The 16,416-nt window shown below is 40.2% G+C and overlaps 2 protein-coding genes across 4 annotated transcripts in view; both read left to right on the top strand.

Annotated features, from left to right (window-relative positions):
• Positions 1-16,416, top strand: part of LOC131475537 (junction plakoglobin-like) — a 90,042-nt gene that overhangs the window by 32,901 nt on the left and 40,725 nt on the right. The gene's annotated exons all lie outside the window — the stretch shown is intronic.
• Positions 6,692-9,794, top strand: LOC131475538 (dynein axonemal assembly factor 4-like). The gene has a single exon (XM_058653738.1). The coding sequence runs from the start codon at positions 6,873-6,875 to the stop codon at positions 8,079-8,081; it is 1,209 nt and encodes a 402-aa protein (XP_058509721.1). The 5' UTR covers positions 6,692-6,872; the 3' UTR covers positions 8,082-9,794.

Below are 16,416 nucleotides of genomic sequence, written 5' to 3'. Positions count from 1 at the left end.
CAGATATGTACTGTTATTATTATTATTATTGATACTTCATTAATAAAAGTTTGCTAGAATGCGATTAACTTTGTGAATCAGCTGTTTATCACAGGTTGTCTGACCCGATATATTCCCACAGGCAGCAGTTATGTATAAATAACAAAGACCAGCAACCACCACTGCGTTCCGGTGGGTGTTAAGAACAGAAGGAGTCAGTAATGCAACTTTGGATGTGTTTAAAACACCAAAGAAGTAAGAAAAGAAAAATAACTTAAGAAACCACAGGATAAAACACATGGTTACTATGACTACCTGCCTGGAAGACTCTCCTCAGCAAACAGCACGAGAAGTCTTGGGATTCACTGTGTTTTACATAGTTACCATTATTGTCTTATTAACTTTGTATTTTTGTGATCGCAGGAACAGCCCTCGTGATAGTTGATCTCAATTTCATATTAATGACTCTCATGTCACACGGATCTTGAGATTCATGTGATTGTTATTGGACAGGTGTACCGGATAAAGTAGCCATTTAGTGTATACTTACTTATGTAGCAGTTATCGCTTGACATTTTGTGTGGCACGGTGTTCAACCATTTCAACCTTCAACCTTTAAACTTTGTTTTTTTCCAAGAAAGTAAAACAAATCTTGTTTCTGGGAAATAGTTCTTATTTTCTGCCTGAAAAGAAAAAGAGTCTTGGTCAGCAAGTTCTGCCCTAGAATTATAATCTTATTTTAAGCAATATCTATCTTTGTTTTCCTAAGGTTTACATTCTTAAAGTCAGCTGAATCAAGTACACGAGTCATTATAAGTAAAACAAAAAAAAAATGTTTGACACTGCAGCCCTACTAGAAATGAGCCAAATTGATCCTTATATCCTCAATATTTAATTTTCTTTAAAATAATCTGCCAATGTTATAAGCCAGTGTTGCTACTTTAAAACTAGCCTGTAAATCTACAGCCACCTTCAGACGGTTACGTTCCTTAAAATGAGGAAAAACTACACAAGCAAAGAAAGTCTGTCATTTTAAGAAGTCTTAACTTTAAATGAAAGCTCCCAGTGAAATACAAGTTGGCGATTTAAGTTCAGTTTGGAGGGTATTGGAGGGTCGTAGCCACATATCTTACAGTGTCAGTGTCAGGTTATAGAAATGATAATGTCATAATTATTGAATAAGTTAATTATACAGAAGATACAATTTGTTGTATGTTTGTTTCTTGCTTTGATGGATGCAGCAGTGATATGTACAAAGCCAAGTTTGATACCTCTCATTTATTATGACTGACATCATTATTATTATTTCTGTCAATTATAACTTACAAATCATTTGTGTTACAGTGGTTTGCTGGGTCAGTGACTGATGCTCAGCTTCCCTTCTGCCTGATTTCTAAAGCTCAACACGTATGCCTTACAGACCCTGTCTCGTGTTGAGCAGAGAGCTCAGACGGGAACTTTATTTAGGACAGATTGTCCTCAGAGGATCACTGCTGTCACACTGCTGTCCCACCCTGGTATTTTAGGGGTTTTTGTGTTCCTTAAAATCCATGTCAGAATGTCTAAATAGACTATTTCAGCCTCTTTCCTCTTATGCCTGTTGATGGCAGCTGCCAGTCTTCAATTTTCTCTTGAATGAATCCTTATAATTAGTGTTATGTGGCTGAGATAATGTATAATAATGTATTTTCAGGTAAAGACTTGTCAAGGTGTTCCTTTCACTCTTTACACTCTTTACCCAAAACACGTTTGTGATTGAGGCAATTTTGACTTCCTCAGCTTCAGGTGACATAAAGCAGGTTTGCCATCCAACGGTAGCTCAGACGTGCAGGAAAATAGTTGATTGTTGAGTTTCATTGACATTTTGGGATTTCAACTCTCTGTCCTGAGCTTCATCCATCAGATAAACATAGACAGACACACTTGTTTCATATGCGACCAAGGCAATCTCTCATGAAATAATATTGACATGCTTTATTGTAATGTTCCCTTTATTTTCGTTTGTTTTTTGAAGCATAGGAAGTTGCTGCTGTGTTTTCAACGTTCTGCCGCAGGGACAATGGCCAGAGGCAACAGGAAATGCTTTATTTCACCATAAAATTCGACTAAACTGTAATTACCGTGTAGAGTTCTGTTAAACTTTCCAAGTCGTTACCTATGCTCTTCTCTAAATATGCAGATAATAGACTCTTTTGCAAAGTTGCTTGAATGTGGCTGGATTCGCTGCTTTCAGTCTTGAGTAATAAGGTTTTCCAAAGTTGGACATATTTAATTGGAAACATTGGCTGGCCTTTGCTTTTGTCATCCTCTTACTCTCTGTCTTTATTTCTGTTCTTGCTGCTCCGTCTCCTGTATAAGTCACACAGGCGTCTTTTATACTCGCAGGTGCAACGTGACTGAGATTAATTGGTAATCAGGCGTTTAAAAGGTCAGTGTATCGAGCTGCACAAAGTGTGCTAATGATGACATTTGTGTTCAGAGATTTTCAAAATGGTGATATGTGAGTTTAGCAGTTTGGAGTCACGTTACTGTGTGTGTGTGTGTGTGTGTGTGTGTGTGTGTGTGTGTGTGTGTGGGTGTGTGTGTGTGTGTGTGTGCGTGTGTGTGTGTGTGTGTCACAAATATACATGAATGTGTGTGTTTGATGGAAATGACCCTGAGTACTAATGTTAAAAATAACCGTAGAACATCATCTATTTAAAGTATCTAGATATGTCTGCTGCTTCATGTCTGTCTTCATCTGCCATTCTTAGCATTGGAATCATCCATTCATCATATTTGGATCATCTGGGTGCCTCTTACCTCCCTTCTCCTTTCCATCTTTCCTCTTCATCATTCACTTCACCCTCCTGTTCCTCCATCACTTCATATATTCTTCAGCTTCCTTCTCATCTTTTCTTCCAACATATTTTGTTTCCCGAACACAATCCGTCAAGCTTTCATGTCTTTGTCTTGTAGTACCTGTCTCCCCCCACGTCTTTTCTCAGCTCCTTCCATGATTTATTTTAATGACCACGTCAGCACTGCTGCTTGACTTTTATTAATCCCAGAACATTCATATGTCACTTGTTTCTTTTTTTGCTTTGTCGTTACTATATAATCCCAAAACATGTGGAAATGGAATGTGCACAAGAAGTCCTATTACATTTTTATTTGATTTCATAAAGGCATCATATCATTCCTGTGCAGAGTGTACAGGTCTCTTGGGGAAATGTTACTGTTGTGACAGAAAAACCTTTCAGCTGCAGTTTAACGGGAAAGAAAGTCTCTAAAACATATTGTGCCGTAAAGATGTTGCAGTGAATCTTTGCTCCTCACCAGCATTCATGTGTCACCAGCAGTTGCCGTATCATTTGCTCGGTAAATGATGTGCAAACGTACTAATGTGTTGTGATGATGATGATGTAGTGGTGAGGCAGATACTAATGTCTCCATCGAGTGATAGAAAGACACAAAAGGTAGGAACGAGGGAGCACAGAGAGATGAACATGAAACATGATGATGATGATGATGACTGGGTCTGTCATCAAAAACTATTTCTGATGTTTCCTATTTCCTCCTCTCTTCAACCCTTTAGACATGACCTTGTATTCATTTAAAGAAGTGCATCAGTAAAATATGAATTTGTTTAGTAAAAATCATCTGTTAAGTCAATATACAGTCGCTCCAGACGTCACATGACTCACTTAGCTTTACAGGGCACATTTTCTGAGAAATTAACCTCAAGGGTTCAATGCACATTTTAAATTCACACAGATGGACGGAATATATCTGATCCTTACAATACCCCATCATGTTTTTCACAAGTATGGGAACAATATTCTAGACCTGCAGCATTACTTCTTCAATTTTTGGATAAACTTTCCCTCATTTCACTCCTAAGACGGGAGGGCGACTTGTAAGAGCCGCTTTGCCCATGGCATCCACTTTCATTGATTTGCAGTACGCGCTGCATCTGGACAAGTGCTTGTCCTTGGGATCGTGGACAGTCTTTGTCATTTTCTTTGGTGAACCACAGATCTTGGAATTTGCATCATTTGCTTTCTCTTGCTTAATGTTACTCGCTCATTGTTCTGCATGGAATCTCATGTCAACGGTGGAGAGAGACAGTGGACAGTGTCCACAACACTGTGAGTAATTATGCCTTCAGGTTGTGTCTGTGTCGGTATGAAACATTAGGTGGCGACGTGACAAACGGACACATTTGCCTAAATATCAGCACAAAATTCAAGCACTGTCAATGAGCCATATCTGTTTAGGGCCATTTTCAAAAACTTTCAAGAACCTTGAAAAAAAATTCAAATTTGTGAACTTCAAGGACCTGAGGGACCCCTGAAGTGGGTAGACGTGGGGGAGAGAAAACTGTTGCAGAAATCCACAGAGGGTGATAGAGGTTCCACGCTCAAGCGTTAAAATTTGCTCTGGTTTAACACAAAGTTTATTTAAAGGGAAATGCATTGTTGTTCATTTTGCCTTATTTGAATGTTCCCAGTCCTTGAAAGCACTGTTACTTTTTATGGTTTCTCATGGACATGACACTTCCTTCAGTTCTCCCATCATTAGAATCCTGTCACTTATTTTCTCCTGTCCTTTTTTTGCTTTATCTTCTCCCTGTCATTTTGCCTGAATAGCCCGCGCCCCCCCCCCCCCCCCCCCCCCCCCCGTCATTAAAATCCTGAGCTGTTATTTTTTTCAACACTTTTCTATCACGTTCTTATTCATCTCTCTGAGATTTCCTTGTGTGCTCATGTCTCTTTATCTTCTGCTACCCTGTCATACTCTCCCTTAATTCTTCAGCCATGGTAATGATGAAGGATTGATCATAGGCTTTTTTTGTCTGTCAGTCAAAAGGTGAAAATCTCTGGGGTTTGAAGCTTTTCGCTCTTGATGGAAAATCAAAGAGGTTAGCTGTGTGCCGAGAGATGCTGCCCCTTGACCTAAAACTGTCACAGGTTTGATCCATGAAGACATAGAGCAGATTTGTTTTTCTCTAACTTACAAACCAAGCTTCCACTGAATGGAAAACGGGAACGCACTACATGACAGGAAATTACAAGAAACACAAATCAAAGACACAACAGCAAATAAGAAAACATAACACAATCTATGCCAATCTCACCATAAGACAGCCTTTTCCGACTGAAGACCTGCCTGTCTACTGTCACACTTAAGTCACACCAACAGTGACTCGACTTGCGACTCAAACTCAAAAGACTTGAGACTTGAGTTAAGTTGTGCGTCTTGTTGCGTGTCACCCATATCAAAGAATGCATTGGTAATGGTGAGAGCAAGTTCCCTCGGTGCCGTACCGTACGTGATAATGGTTATACTGTACATCACGGCACATGCAGCCTTCATCAAGCGATAACGCAGCCTTTCTCGGTTTAAGTTAAGTTTGGTAGATAGCATTAGCTTGCTAGCACCCGTCTCTATTGGTAAACCAAGACACGGCACATTATGACCATTGTCTCCCTCCCTGTCATTGTCTAAGGTGGGGTGGGGGTTGTCTGGTGGTGACTGATAATATACTCACTACAGTAAACCACACTACACCCCAGTATAGTATAGTACTAGTCATTATATAGTATAGTCGTTGCATATTTTCAATAGAGTTAGTTGGTAATAATTGAATAAAGTCTGCCTTGCCATTATTTTTTTGTTTACTGTGTTTGTATGCTGCCCTGTATACACCAAAACAATACACTTTACTGCTTTTTATAAAAGATAAAACATAAGACATATGTTAGTTTGATTTTTATTTTATAACAAGCTAATTACCCTAACATGTCCATCTACAGGTTTACAGATTTCAGCAAAGCCTGTTATTGTTACTAAAGTCATGTTCCAACTCAATGCCACATATTCTGAGGGAGTGTGGAGTTGTTATGTTCATTGCAAGAGGTTTTGTCCATGAACTGAACTGTTCATTTCAGCCCCACAAACTGCTGTCACTGTAGTTTCAGAGAATTTGGCATTGAATCCAACGGACCTTGTTTAACTGTAGACCATGACAGATACCATGACACCCACACAGCTCATCAAACGGCTGATTTTGTACGGATGTAGAATTTCTCAGGGGAGCTCAGCTGAGTGCTTGTCAGTGTTATTGGATCTCTGGGATCTTGACCCAACTGCAGTCCAATTCTTGCCAATGTCCAACATCTTTACACAACCACATGCCACTCATTAATCTGATCCAACTCAATGTAAAGGAGACAAGTCACTTGGTGTGAGGCAAATGTTGGTCATACTGACAGGTTCTCTGGCCTCCTTTAAAATGCCCTTTGTGAAGCATTTAGTTAAGGTGTTTTTCTTTTGGATAAACCAGTTTAAAGTGGCCTTTTATTACGACCAATCAAAGGTACACCTGTGCAATGCTCTCAGCTTGCCAGGTGGTTTATTGTAGTAAATATGTAGCACTCAATAATAACTAGATTAACACATTTGTCTTCCACACAGGAAATCTTATATCTTCTTTGTCAACTAACTAGAACAAGAACTATGTGAATATGTTTTGTTAAGTACGTCGTGTACACCAGAGTAATGTTGTATATTATGTTCTCTACATCATATCCTGTTGACTTCATCTGTAACTACCCACAATTTACAACTTTGGAACATGAATCAAAGCTATCAAAGAAAGCCTTTGGCTTTGATAGGTTTCATTCTAACACTGACATGATGTCACCTGCTGTAAAACACCAGAGAAGAATTGACTGTGGAGGGCAGCTTTAGATTACAGTCTGACAAAAATTAACAAAGGAACAATCGAGGAATCATTGAACAGAAACCTTTGACTTAAAAACAACTGTCAGCAACAAGGTTTATGTATTTCATTCAATGGATTTTAATTGTCAATATGTGGATATTATAGAAAACAGATCGACACTAACATGCCTTTGCTCGTAACCGACTACTCGTGGACACAAACAGAAACAATGGTACACATTAATGTGCCTCTAAAAGGAGCCACAGTTGGGAAGGTGGACATCATCTCCTCAGACGAGTACCTGAAGGTGCACTACCCTCCATTCCTGTTTGAAGTATTCCTGTTTGAACCCATAGACAATGACAGAAGCACAGCGAAGGTGGGAAATGGAGTCGCGATCTTTAGCTTGCCAAAGAGAACCAATCAAATGTGGAAGCAACTGATGATGACATCATGTGATAAAGAAACAAAGAAGCAGATCAGACAGCAAGCACTACTGAAACATCAGGAAGGGCTTTTGTCAGAGTCTCAATCCAAGGCAGAGAAAAAGAGAGCCGAGGACACCTATTTAATTGAGACAATGATGAAGCTGGAAAGGGAGGAAGCAAAAAAGATCAGGAAGATGAAGGATGTTGAGTGCGAGAGGACCACAGCAGAACTGGAGGCGTGGCAGCCGAGCTGCAACAAAACAGAAGAGGATGAAAACAAAGCGAAAAACAACATGAAGTCATCAGGAAGTAGAAATGTAGAACTCAATCAAAGAGGAAGCACAGCGGCCAAGTGCAAGAAACAACAGGTGCATCCTCCTGCTCTGAGACGCCCGGGCAATATTCAAGTCACATTTACTCCACGAGTTTTCTCAACACCACTCAGGGAATCCAAAGTGCAGGAGGAGGAAGAGTGGCTAAGAAAACAAGCTGAAGCCCGACGCATACTCACAGCAGATGCTGAAGAGCTGAAGGAGCTGAAAGAGGAAGAGAGGAACCCCGACTGGCTGAAGGACAAAGGAGACAAATGTTTTATGAAGGGGGATTATTTGAGTGCGTTGAATGCTTACAGCTTGGCCATTAGGCTCAACAGAAAGATGTCTGCTGTGTTCTCAAACAGAGCGGCATGCCATCTGAAGTTAGGGTACCTGGACAAGGCCATCGAGGATTCCTCTCAGGCCCTCGACCTGTTGACTCCTCATGTGGCTGCCAACGCAGAGGCCAGAGCCAGAGCTCACGTCCGCAGAGGAGCGGCGTTCTGTGAGCTGCAGCTCTACGTCGAAGGGCTGTGGGACTATGAAGCTGCTCTAAAGATTTACCCTGACGATGAGTCTCTGCACTCAGATGCACAGAAGATACGAGGCATCATTCAAGGAGCAGCAGCAGCGGCACCTGACCATCAGTGAGAAACAGAGACTCCCAGAGATGCTGACTTTCCTTTGAAGTGGCGATTTTGACGCATTTATCCAATCACCATCAAGCTCACTGCAGTGGAAAAAAAGCTATTCTGTGCTGTGCCATAGAGATCAACTGAAGCTAAACTTCCACTGTGCTGCTGTGGGAATGCATGAGAAGAAAATTGTCAGACATTTTTAGTTCTGAATACAACAGTATGTATATTTGACCATTTATTTTATGACGGAGGAAACAGAGCTTCCTTTTCTGTGATAGAGCAATTGTCTCTGGTCTGAAGTGACTGTGACTGTTCATTAATCATTCACACAACTAAACCGCAATACTGCTATGCTATGCTATGCTATGCTACTTGGTTTTCTCTGTGTGATGAACAGAAAAAGGACACAACAAATTTTTATATTTACACATTTTTAATTCGATGAGGTAAGACTTAATTAATCCCACACTAGAAAAAGTACAGACTATAAATTAAAAATTCTAAATAAATAAACAAGTAAACAAACTTTTAACTGTAGAGGTAATCAAAAAAACAAAACAATTTCTTTATTTACTCCACCGTACAGTATAGATGGTGAGACATGGGCGTGTTCCAACCATCCAGGGCCAATTCTTTAACATGGAAATAAACAAAAGAGGGAAAAAATCATTCCAAAGAAGCGACCACAGCAGCTTTTAAAAGAAAAACAGAAATCATTTATTTTACTGTGCTGTTTTCTCATTTATCATGATTTGCACACTGTAGCTCTGTAGTGTTGGTGTTTTCAATGCTGCAGTCATGTCAGCAACTACTCTGTAAATGGTTCCCTGATTTGAAGAGGATTGATTATCCTCAGATTAGCACACCACTGCATTTTCTAAAATGCAGTTTTGCACTGGAGGTGGTGGACCAGCGATTCACATCAGTGACAGGAGTATGACAGAATAAGGGATTGGGTTAGGGTTTAGCTGTGTGGGGGCAGGACAGAAATCATGTTAAGTGACAAGAAAACCCACTCAGAAGACACCTCTTGAATTCTAAACAAGCTGGAATGTTGATGTAAATTAGCCTAAAGCTGCATTTTTAAAACCAGACCCAGCAGCTGTCACTTTAATAACAGCGTGGGCAGCATGTGTTTCCCCAAACGTTACACAATTAAATTAGGTAACACATTTAATTGATTGCACTTCAAAGTGTTTTATCTTTATATGCAACATGCAAACCTACACTTGATGAAGAAATGATGAAGAACTTTTTCTGCACCAGCCTGCCTTTGACTATGGAGATTCTCCTTGATTTGGCTGGCTTGAACTTCATTCTAGCCCCTTTGATGTTTTCTTTAAGCTTCTCCAGCAGACATCTGGTGCGTGGTGCTGTTGTTGTTATAGCTGTCATGTCATCCATGTAGGCCATCCATGGGTGGCAGGTAGACTCCTGAAGTCAGCCTCTCACTGCCGACCACCCACTTGGATGCCCTTATGATGACTTCCATTGCCATGGTGAATGCTAATGGTGAGATGGTACAACCTGCCATTATGCCAATCTCCATGTAATAAGAAACAGTAGTGAAGTCTGGCAGAGTGAAATATGATCTTGAAATGATCTTGTAAATAGGATTTGACGAGGCTCGGATGGATTTTGGTGTCCTGAAGTCAAGGGATGTCCGTATGAAACTGTGAGGGATAGATCCGAATGCTTTTGCAAGGTCCAGGAACACAACATGGAGAACTTTTTTCTTTTCTTCTTTCTCATTGTGGATTTGGTGCTAGATCATGCTAATTCTGATCAATGCATCCAGCAGTGGTCTTCCTGCTTTTCAGACTGTTGTGTCCACAAGGTTGTTTCTCTCCAAGTATGCAGACATCCTTTGGGATGGGTAGCTGCTCGTTTCCTTTTATCGGCATACATTCACTCCATGTAGTTCATACCTTGATATATAAGTAGTTGATCTCCCTTTTCTTTAGTAAAGATTGACTTTACAAATTTGTAGGGTCTTTGAAGAACCGTCATCTTGCTCATTCCTTCTTTTTCCTTGTTTTGTGCAGGTTCTCTGCTCGTCTCAGAGTACTTTGCGAGTTTTGATGTTTTCCTGGAGAAAGTTAATGCCCTCCTTCTCCTCATCTGACGCCTTTGTCCATTGCTTCTTGAGGCGCCTTCTCTCCCAGATCAACCGGTCGATCTCCTGTTGTCGTCTCAGAAGTAAAAGATTAACATTTAGGAAATGAAAGAGGGACCAGCAGCTTTTCTGCTTGTCCCCTAATGATCCATCTCTATTTCCGAAAAAGAGTGTCCTCCGAAGTCTGTCCTCAGTGAAGAGTTCAGACATTGGAGTGGGCTGGGACTATGTTGTACTATTGTTTTTGTGTCCCTTTAACAGTAGCCAAGTGAGGTGCTGAGGTGACAAGATTAGGATGTCTTTCTCCTGAGGTTTCTATCTTGTGCAAGAAAAGTCTTGATCCATGTAGGACAAAGAACCTGGAGGACATGGCAAGGATAAAACACTGTGGCTCAGACCCAGATAAAAAGTTGAGTACTTCTGTGTTTTACATTAATGACTATCTCTGCCAACAAGACTCCTTTAACACTTACCAAATACATTTAGTAAATCTTGAGCCAGAAAACAATTGATTAGATTAAAGAGTGACCTTGATTTTTAACAACTATGTCTGTAGTTTATAGGTTATGTTTCCAGAGCAAAAAACTTAATTTAATCTTGACAAAAAAACTTCAGCTTTTCTTTATTAAAAGACTGACAAAGTTACGTGCAATATTGATTTATCATCATATAAGTGGAATGTCAAGGTTAACTTACTCTTTCAAACTACTGTAAATATGTGTACATTTTTGACCTCAACTGTTATTTTATCATGTAGTTACATATAATATATGCAAAGGAATCACCGACTACTTTTTGGGTGTAGGAATGACGCTGACGATGTGCATAGACATACTGTACATAGGAAGAATTTGGTCTATACTATATACTGTCAGGCAACTCCTCTCTTAACTGACTATTTCATAAAAAGTGAAGATGGTTGAGGGGAGGGTCAAAGGCCTGGGTGCCCCTGAGCAAGACTGGGCTCACTCCCTGACTGCCCACTGCCCCTTCACCTAACTAGTGTGTGTTCACTACTGGAGTGTAATAAGGATGGGTTTAAATGCAGAGGTCAAATTCACACCAACAAATTGGTGTGTGTACAAGAACAACTAACAAATGACCTGCTTGCCACTCTCTAGCATCATAATAATATATATAATATTAATAATATATGGTAATAATAATAACCACAGTAAGCATCCATAGTTTTGTGTTACTGCCTCCTTTCTTTTCTTCTTGCATTCCTGATTTGGACAATCTCAAAGTTAAATTCTTCTTCTTCTTCTTTTGTGTTTTAAGGCCAGTTGCATGAATAACATTGCACTACTGCACCGTTTGTTATTTTCAATAATAGGTAGCATCACATTTTGTTGAAATTTCCTAAACACACAGTGGCTGAAAGGATGAGTGTGATTTGTTTTTCCCATCGGTGCCAAATTTGTACACTGCAACATGGAGCAGTGCGGTTATTAAATTATGAGGGCAAAAGACTTATTTTCTTTTTATGACTGCTGGGCCAGTTAAAATGGACAAGAGGCTAGTAAAACGCTGATCTACAGGCCACGTGGGCCAGTGGGGAAAAGTAATGTGCATAGACAATTTGTCCACAATTACACGCATGCACACACTCTGGGAGAAACGTGTTTTTTATATTATATTATATAATATTATATTGAAGAAAAGCAGTAGATGATGAATGGATAGATATTATATTATATACAGTATAAATATCTATAGCAATGGCCTATTATCCTTCTCTGTACTCCCTCTCTGTCAACTGGAAGGTCAAGGGTTTGAACCCTGGCTCTGGTAGTCCATATGATTACATGTAGCCTGGCTGTATGAAAGTGTGAGTGTAAAGCAGCTTTTAGTGGTCATTAAGACTAGTAAAGCACTAAATAAATACATGCCATTCATCATTCACTTCCTCAGTGTTTTATAATGATTATTATCCCAAGTGGGGTATGCAGATATAGTCAGCTAAAACTGTACAAACAAAAACATAAATAAAGAGGAAGGCCATGCTATTATTGAACTTTCTGGAAGAATAAACAGCGATGCTGTGGACATTACGGGTCAAATTTCTACCCCACCTTCTCCTATATATATATATATATATATATATAGGAGTTTCTCACTACACCATATCATCAAATTCCACCTGGCGATGCACCTCTAATCATTAATGTAACACTGTTGCTGGTAGAACCTAAGCTTTGACATGACATGTGGACTGTTTTATAAGTTTAATGGATAAGGAAGGCAGTTTCATGGTGGTCTTTGGTGCTTCAGTGACATGGTTAAAATGACATTTCGGCCATTTTTTGGGCATGTTTTAGGATGCATCACACTGTAACATTACCAGTTCTTGCTGTATTTTGTATTTTTTTATGTTTTTTATGGAATCTTGTTTCAATTCATGGAATTAGGCCTCCTTCAGACTAAGTGGTCTGCACACCCACTGATGAAGGGTGCCCTTCATTAGCAAAACAGAGGCTGAGCTGAAATAAGATGTCCTTGACTGTATTCAGGCTGCAACGATGAAAGAGTTGATGATGTGATTATTGTGCATTGTTATTTTTTAACACTTCTCAATAAAATTGTATGTATGTATTTAATTCTAGCTGTTATTGGATTATCAATGGAGTGGATTACTTGTATTGTTAGGTGCAATGCTCCTTTTCCTGCGTTGCTGATGTTGGTTCACATTGTGCAAAAAACAAAGAACACTCACAGAACAGTGAGTCATACCAATGACTTAAGGCATGACTAGAAAAAATGCCATTGTTTACTTATGTATGCATTTAGCTATTATTTAATGTCGGGTGACAACAAACAGTAACAATATAACTGTATTGTATTTGGAAATGACAGTGTATAATATGTACAGACATAAACAGCAAATAACACACACACATACAGCTGTTCTTTGTTTCTAGACTTTCAGACATTTCCTCCAATCGTCATGCATCAGGTCAGTGTCCGCGCCCACCCACTGCTCCTTGGACTCCCAGAGATGCTGAGCTTCCCTGTGCTGTCCCACAGAGATCAATCGAAGCTTCTGCTGGTTTAAATGCCTGTGCTGCTGCGGGAAAGTCACTTCAGACCATCTGAGATAAACAGTTGATAGAGTTGATCGTGTTTTAACACACTTTTAATAATTAAATGTAAGCACAACAGTACATGTTGGTAACGACAGTAGCTCAGTGGTAGAGAAAGTCATGTTTCAACTCCAAGGTTGTGGGTTTGATTCCCGGCTCTGTTAGTCTACATGCCAATGTGTCCTTGGGAAAGACACTTAACATGTGAGTTGGTATGAAAAATGAGTGAATGACAAAACTGTAGTGTACAGCAGCTTTGAGTGGTCATCAAGACTAGAAAAGTGTTATATAAATACAAGCCATTGACATGTCATGTGACAGTACACACTGTCTTAGAGCGATTGCCTCTAATGGAGACACTGCTTACGTCGTATGATCAGTTTACAGCACATTCTGGTTAGCAGTCATGATTGGATTTTCATTGTCCTCTATGCTGTGCTCAATAATTACATCCACCACAGAGATTATGTTTTCATTAGTGTGGATTTTGTAAGTTTGTCCTTCCATTGTGATCACTAAAGTATGTTCCCATTAAATTTAGGTAAGAATTAGAATTGGAATTAGTTGTTTGTTTGTTTTTAAAAAAAAGAAAGAATTGGAATTAGTTATGTTTGCACACACACACCAATTAGTGATAGTGAGTTTGACCTCTGCATTTCACCCATTCTGGTTTAACACCAGAAGTGAACACACAGAAGCTGGGCGCAGGAGCAGTGGGCATCACTTATCTGCGCCCAGGGAGCAATGAGGATTGCCTTGCTCAGGGGCATCCAGCCCTTGACCTATCGGGGGATTCTGTGAATCTACCCAACTACCTATCTCTAATTGGCAAAACTGTGAAACATTGGTAGTCCCATTTAACGAGTTGAGATGTATTTATCTTAAAGGCGACATAGAATGCTTGTATCACACATATATGTTAGTTATGGAGGTCTACTTACATACATTAACTTGTTTTCATGGTCAAACCATGATCAAACCTCCTAATCGCTGCAAACGAGCCGATCAAAATATCTCCTCACTGACGCTCTCGTCAGCCGCGCTGTTTCAGACCAAAACCACACCCCCAGAACGTGGACTGTGTTGTGATTGGCCAGCCAACAAGAGCTTTCCCACTGTCCTGTGATTGGCCAGGTACCTGGAAGTGACGTAATAGATAGGCCAGCTCTCAGATACACAGCTCCCCCTCTGGCACGGTGGATGCTCTGCATCTCAGCAGCTACAACGAGAGTAGTTCTTCTTCTTCTGCGGTTGAATGTACGCAACGGGATGTGCCCGGACTAGTGCCCGCACCGGGAGGCGCTACGTGGTGAGAGGAGTGGTGAGGATTTCTGATGACGACATCAAATTAAGGAAGTGTCGATCCGCTTCGCAGAGCCCAGGAAAACAATACAACACTATTTTCTCAGCAGTGGCTGAACTGTTTGTTCTGAAACTTTAGGCTTTCATAAACGAGGTCATGACGCAGATACACACACACACAAACGCAGCGTTAATTGGAGCTTCCGGTCTATGTGGCCTTTAACAGATGAAGGTTGTCATGCATTTAATGGGCTTTACCCAGGTCATGGGTTTACCTGGTAACAGCTATACGCAGGTAAAGAAGTGATCAAGTGTTTAAGCATTGGTGGAGGTCTGCTCTTTTTATTCCTGCAGAGAAAATGAATAGCAGACTCTGGCTTGTGTGGTACCACACACACACACACACACACACACACATACACCCTGACGTGCCCTCACGGGGACGTTACATTTAAGATTAATCTCAGTCCTGCCACAGTTCTGCTTTATTCTGTCGCGCTGAAACAGCAGCTGGCAAATGTGACAACGTCCAGTGATAGAACGTTCCATGACATTTTCTTTCACTCCACGTGTATCCTTCAGAGTCTGATTGGTTTTAATTGGACTGGGACTTTAACAAACACATGGAGGTTCAGAGCAATTTGCAGCTCAGTGACAGGCTGCCGAGGAGGCTGACCAGCCTCTGTCTCACAGAACTGGCTGCTGGGAATGAGGAATGAGGAATGAGGGTGCTCAAAACACCACAGTGAAGGTTGTGTGAACCCAAGTGTAAATAATTATAGCAGTGAAGCTGAACACCTGCAGGCATGTGTTCACCAGAGGAGTTTGTATTAATTTATTTATATATTTATTTTTTTACAGTTTTAACAGTTAAATGAAACATTCTGGTGCACACCCAGACAAGATGGATATTATTTAGGTTGTTCTTTAACAATTCTGCTGTATTTAGACAGCAAAAGGTCAGGAGAGCTAACATTAACACGTACCCTGTTAATACAAGCTGACCAATGACCTCCTCGAAGGAGCTTCTGTCTGTTTGTGTCCAGCATCACTTTAAAACAAGGCTTTGATTTGGATGATATTTTCTGTGGATTTTCTGAAATAATTGAATTTCAGGATATTTTCTTATTTTGTTGTTCACATTTGCTGCTGTACACTACAGTTTTGCCATTCACCCATTCACTCACATTCACTCACATTCACCCACACTCACTCACTCATCTTTCATACCCACTCACACGCTGCCAGCACAGCTGTCAGAAGCAACGTGGGGTTACGTGTCTTTCCCAAGGACACATCAGCATGTAGACTGGCTGAGCCGGGAATCGAACCCCCAATATAATATATGTAATATATCAAAAACAGTAGAGTGTATTTACAGTGTATTGTCACTCTCTATCAGAGTCCAGAGAAACAACCTGTGAGCAGCTTTATATCCACATACATCGCTTATATCTGGATGAAGCCAAACTCAGATATTATTCATCAGCCTTATCTTCCAGTCTTACAGAAATAGTGATGTCATTTATCCTGTGATGTCGATATTGGATATATTGTGACACAGCTTGGAATAATGACTGTAGTAACTAAATCTCAGCACTGTCCATTTGTATGATGTATGGAATCCAATCACTCTCCCCTTTATTATTACGTCCTCAAATGAAAACTCCTGTTTAACAGAGCTAGGGAAAAAGGTTCAGCCTCCAATACAATTGTCACTGAATTTAAATTCACTCATACAGTTGAGTTGTTGTGTTAGACAGCCAATGTCAAGGCCTGTCTGAGTGGTCTACTGAATGTATTTCCAGCTCTTTCAGTAAAACATCGTTAATATAACAGTGGATACA

Source organism: Solea solea, chromosome 16, assembly GCF_958295425.1.
Source record: "Solea solea chromosome 16, fSolSol10.1, whole genome shotgun sequence".
Lineage (NCBI taxonomy): Eukaryota > Metazoa > Chordata > Actinopteri > Pleuronectiformes > Soleidae > Solea > Solea solea.
This window is presented reverse-complemented; position numbering and strand designations above follow the sequence as displayed.

Excerpts from the sequence above, each read along its gene's own strand:
- LOC131475538 (XM_058653738.1), top strand. The coding sequence starts at position 6,873 with ATGCCTTTGCTCGTAACCGACTACTCGTGGACACAAACAGAAACAATG.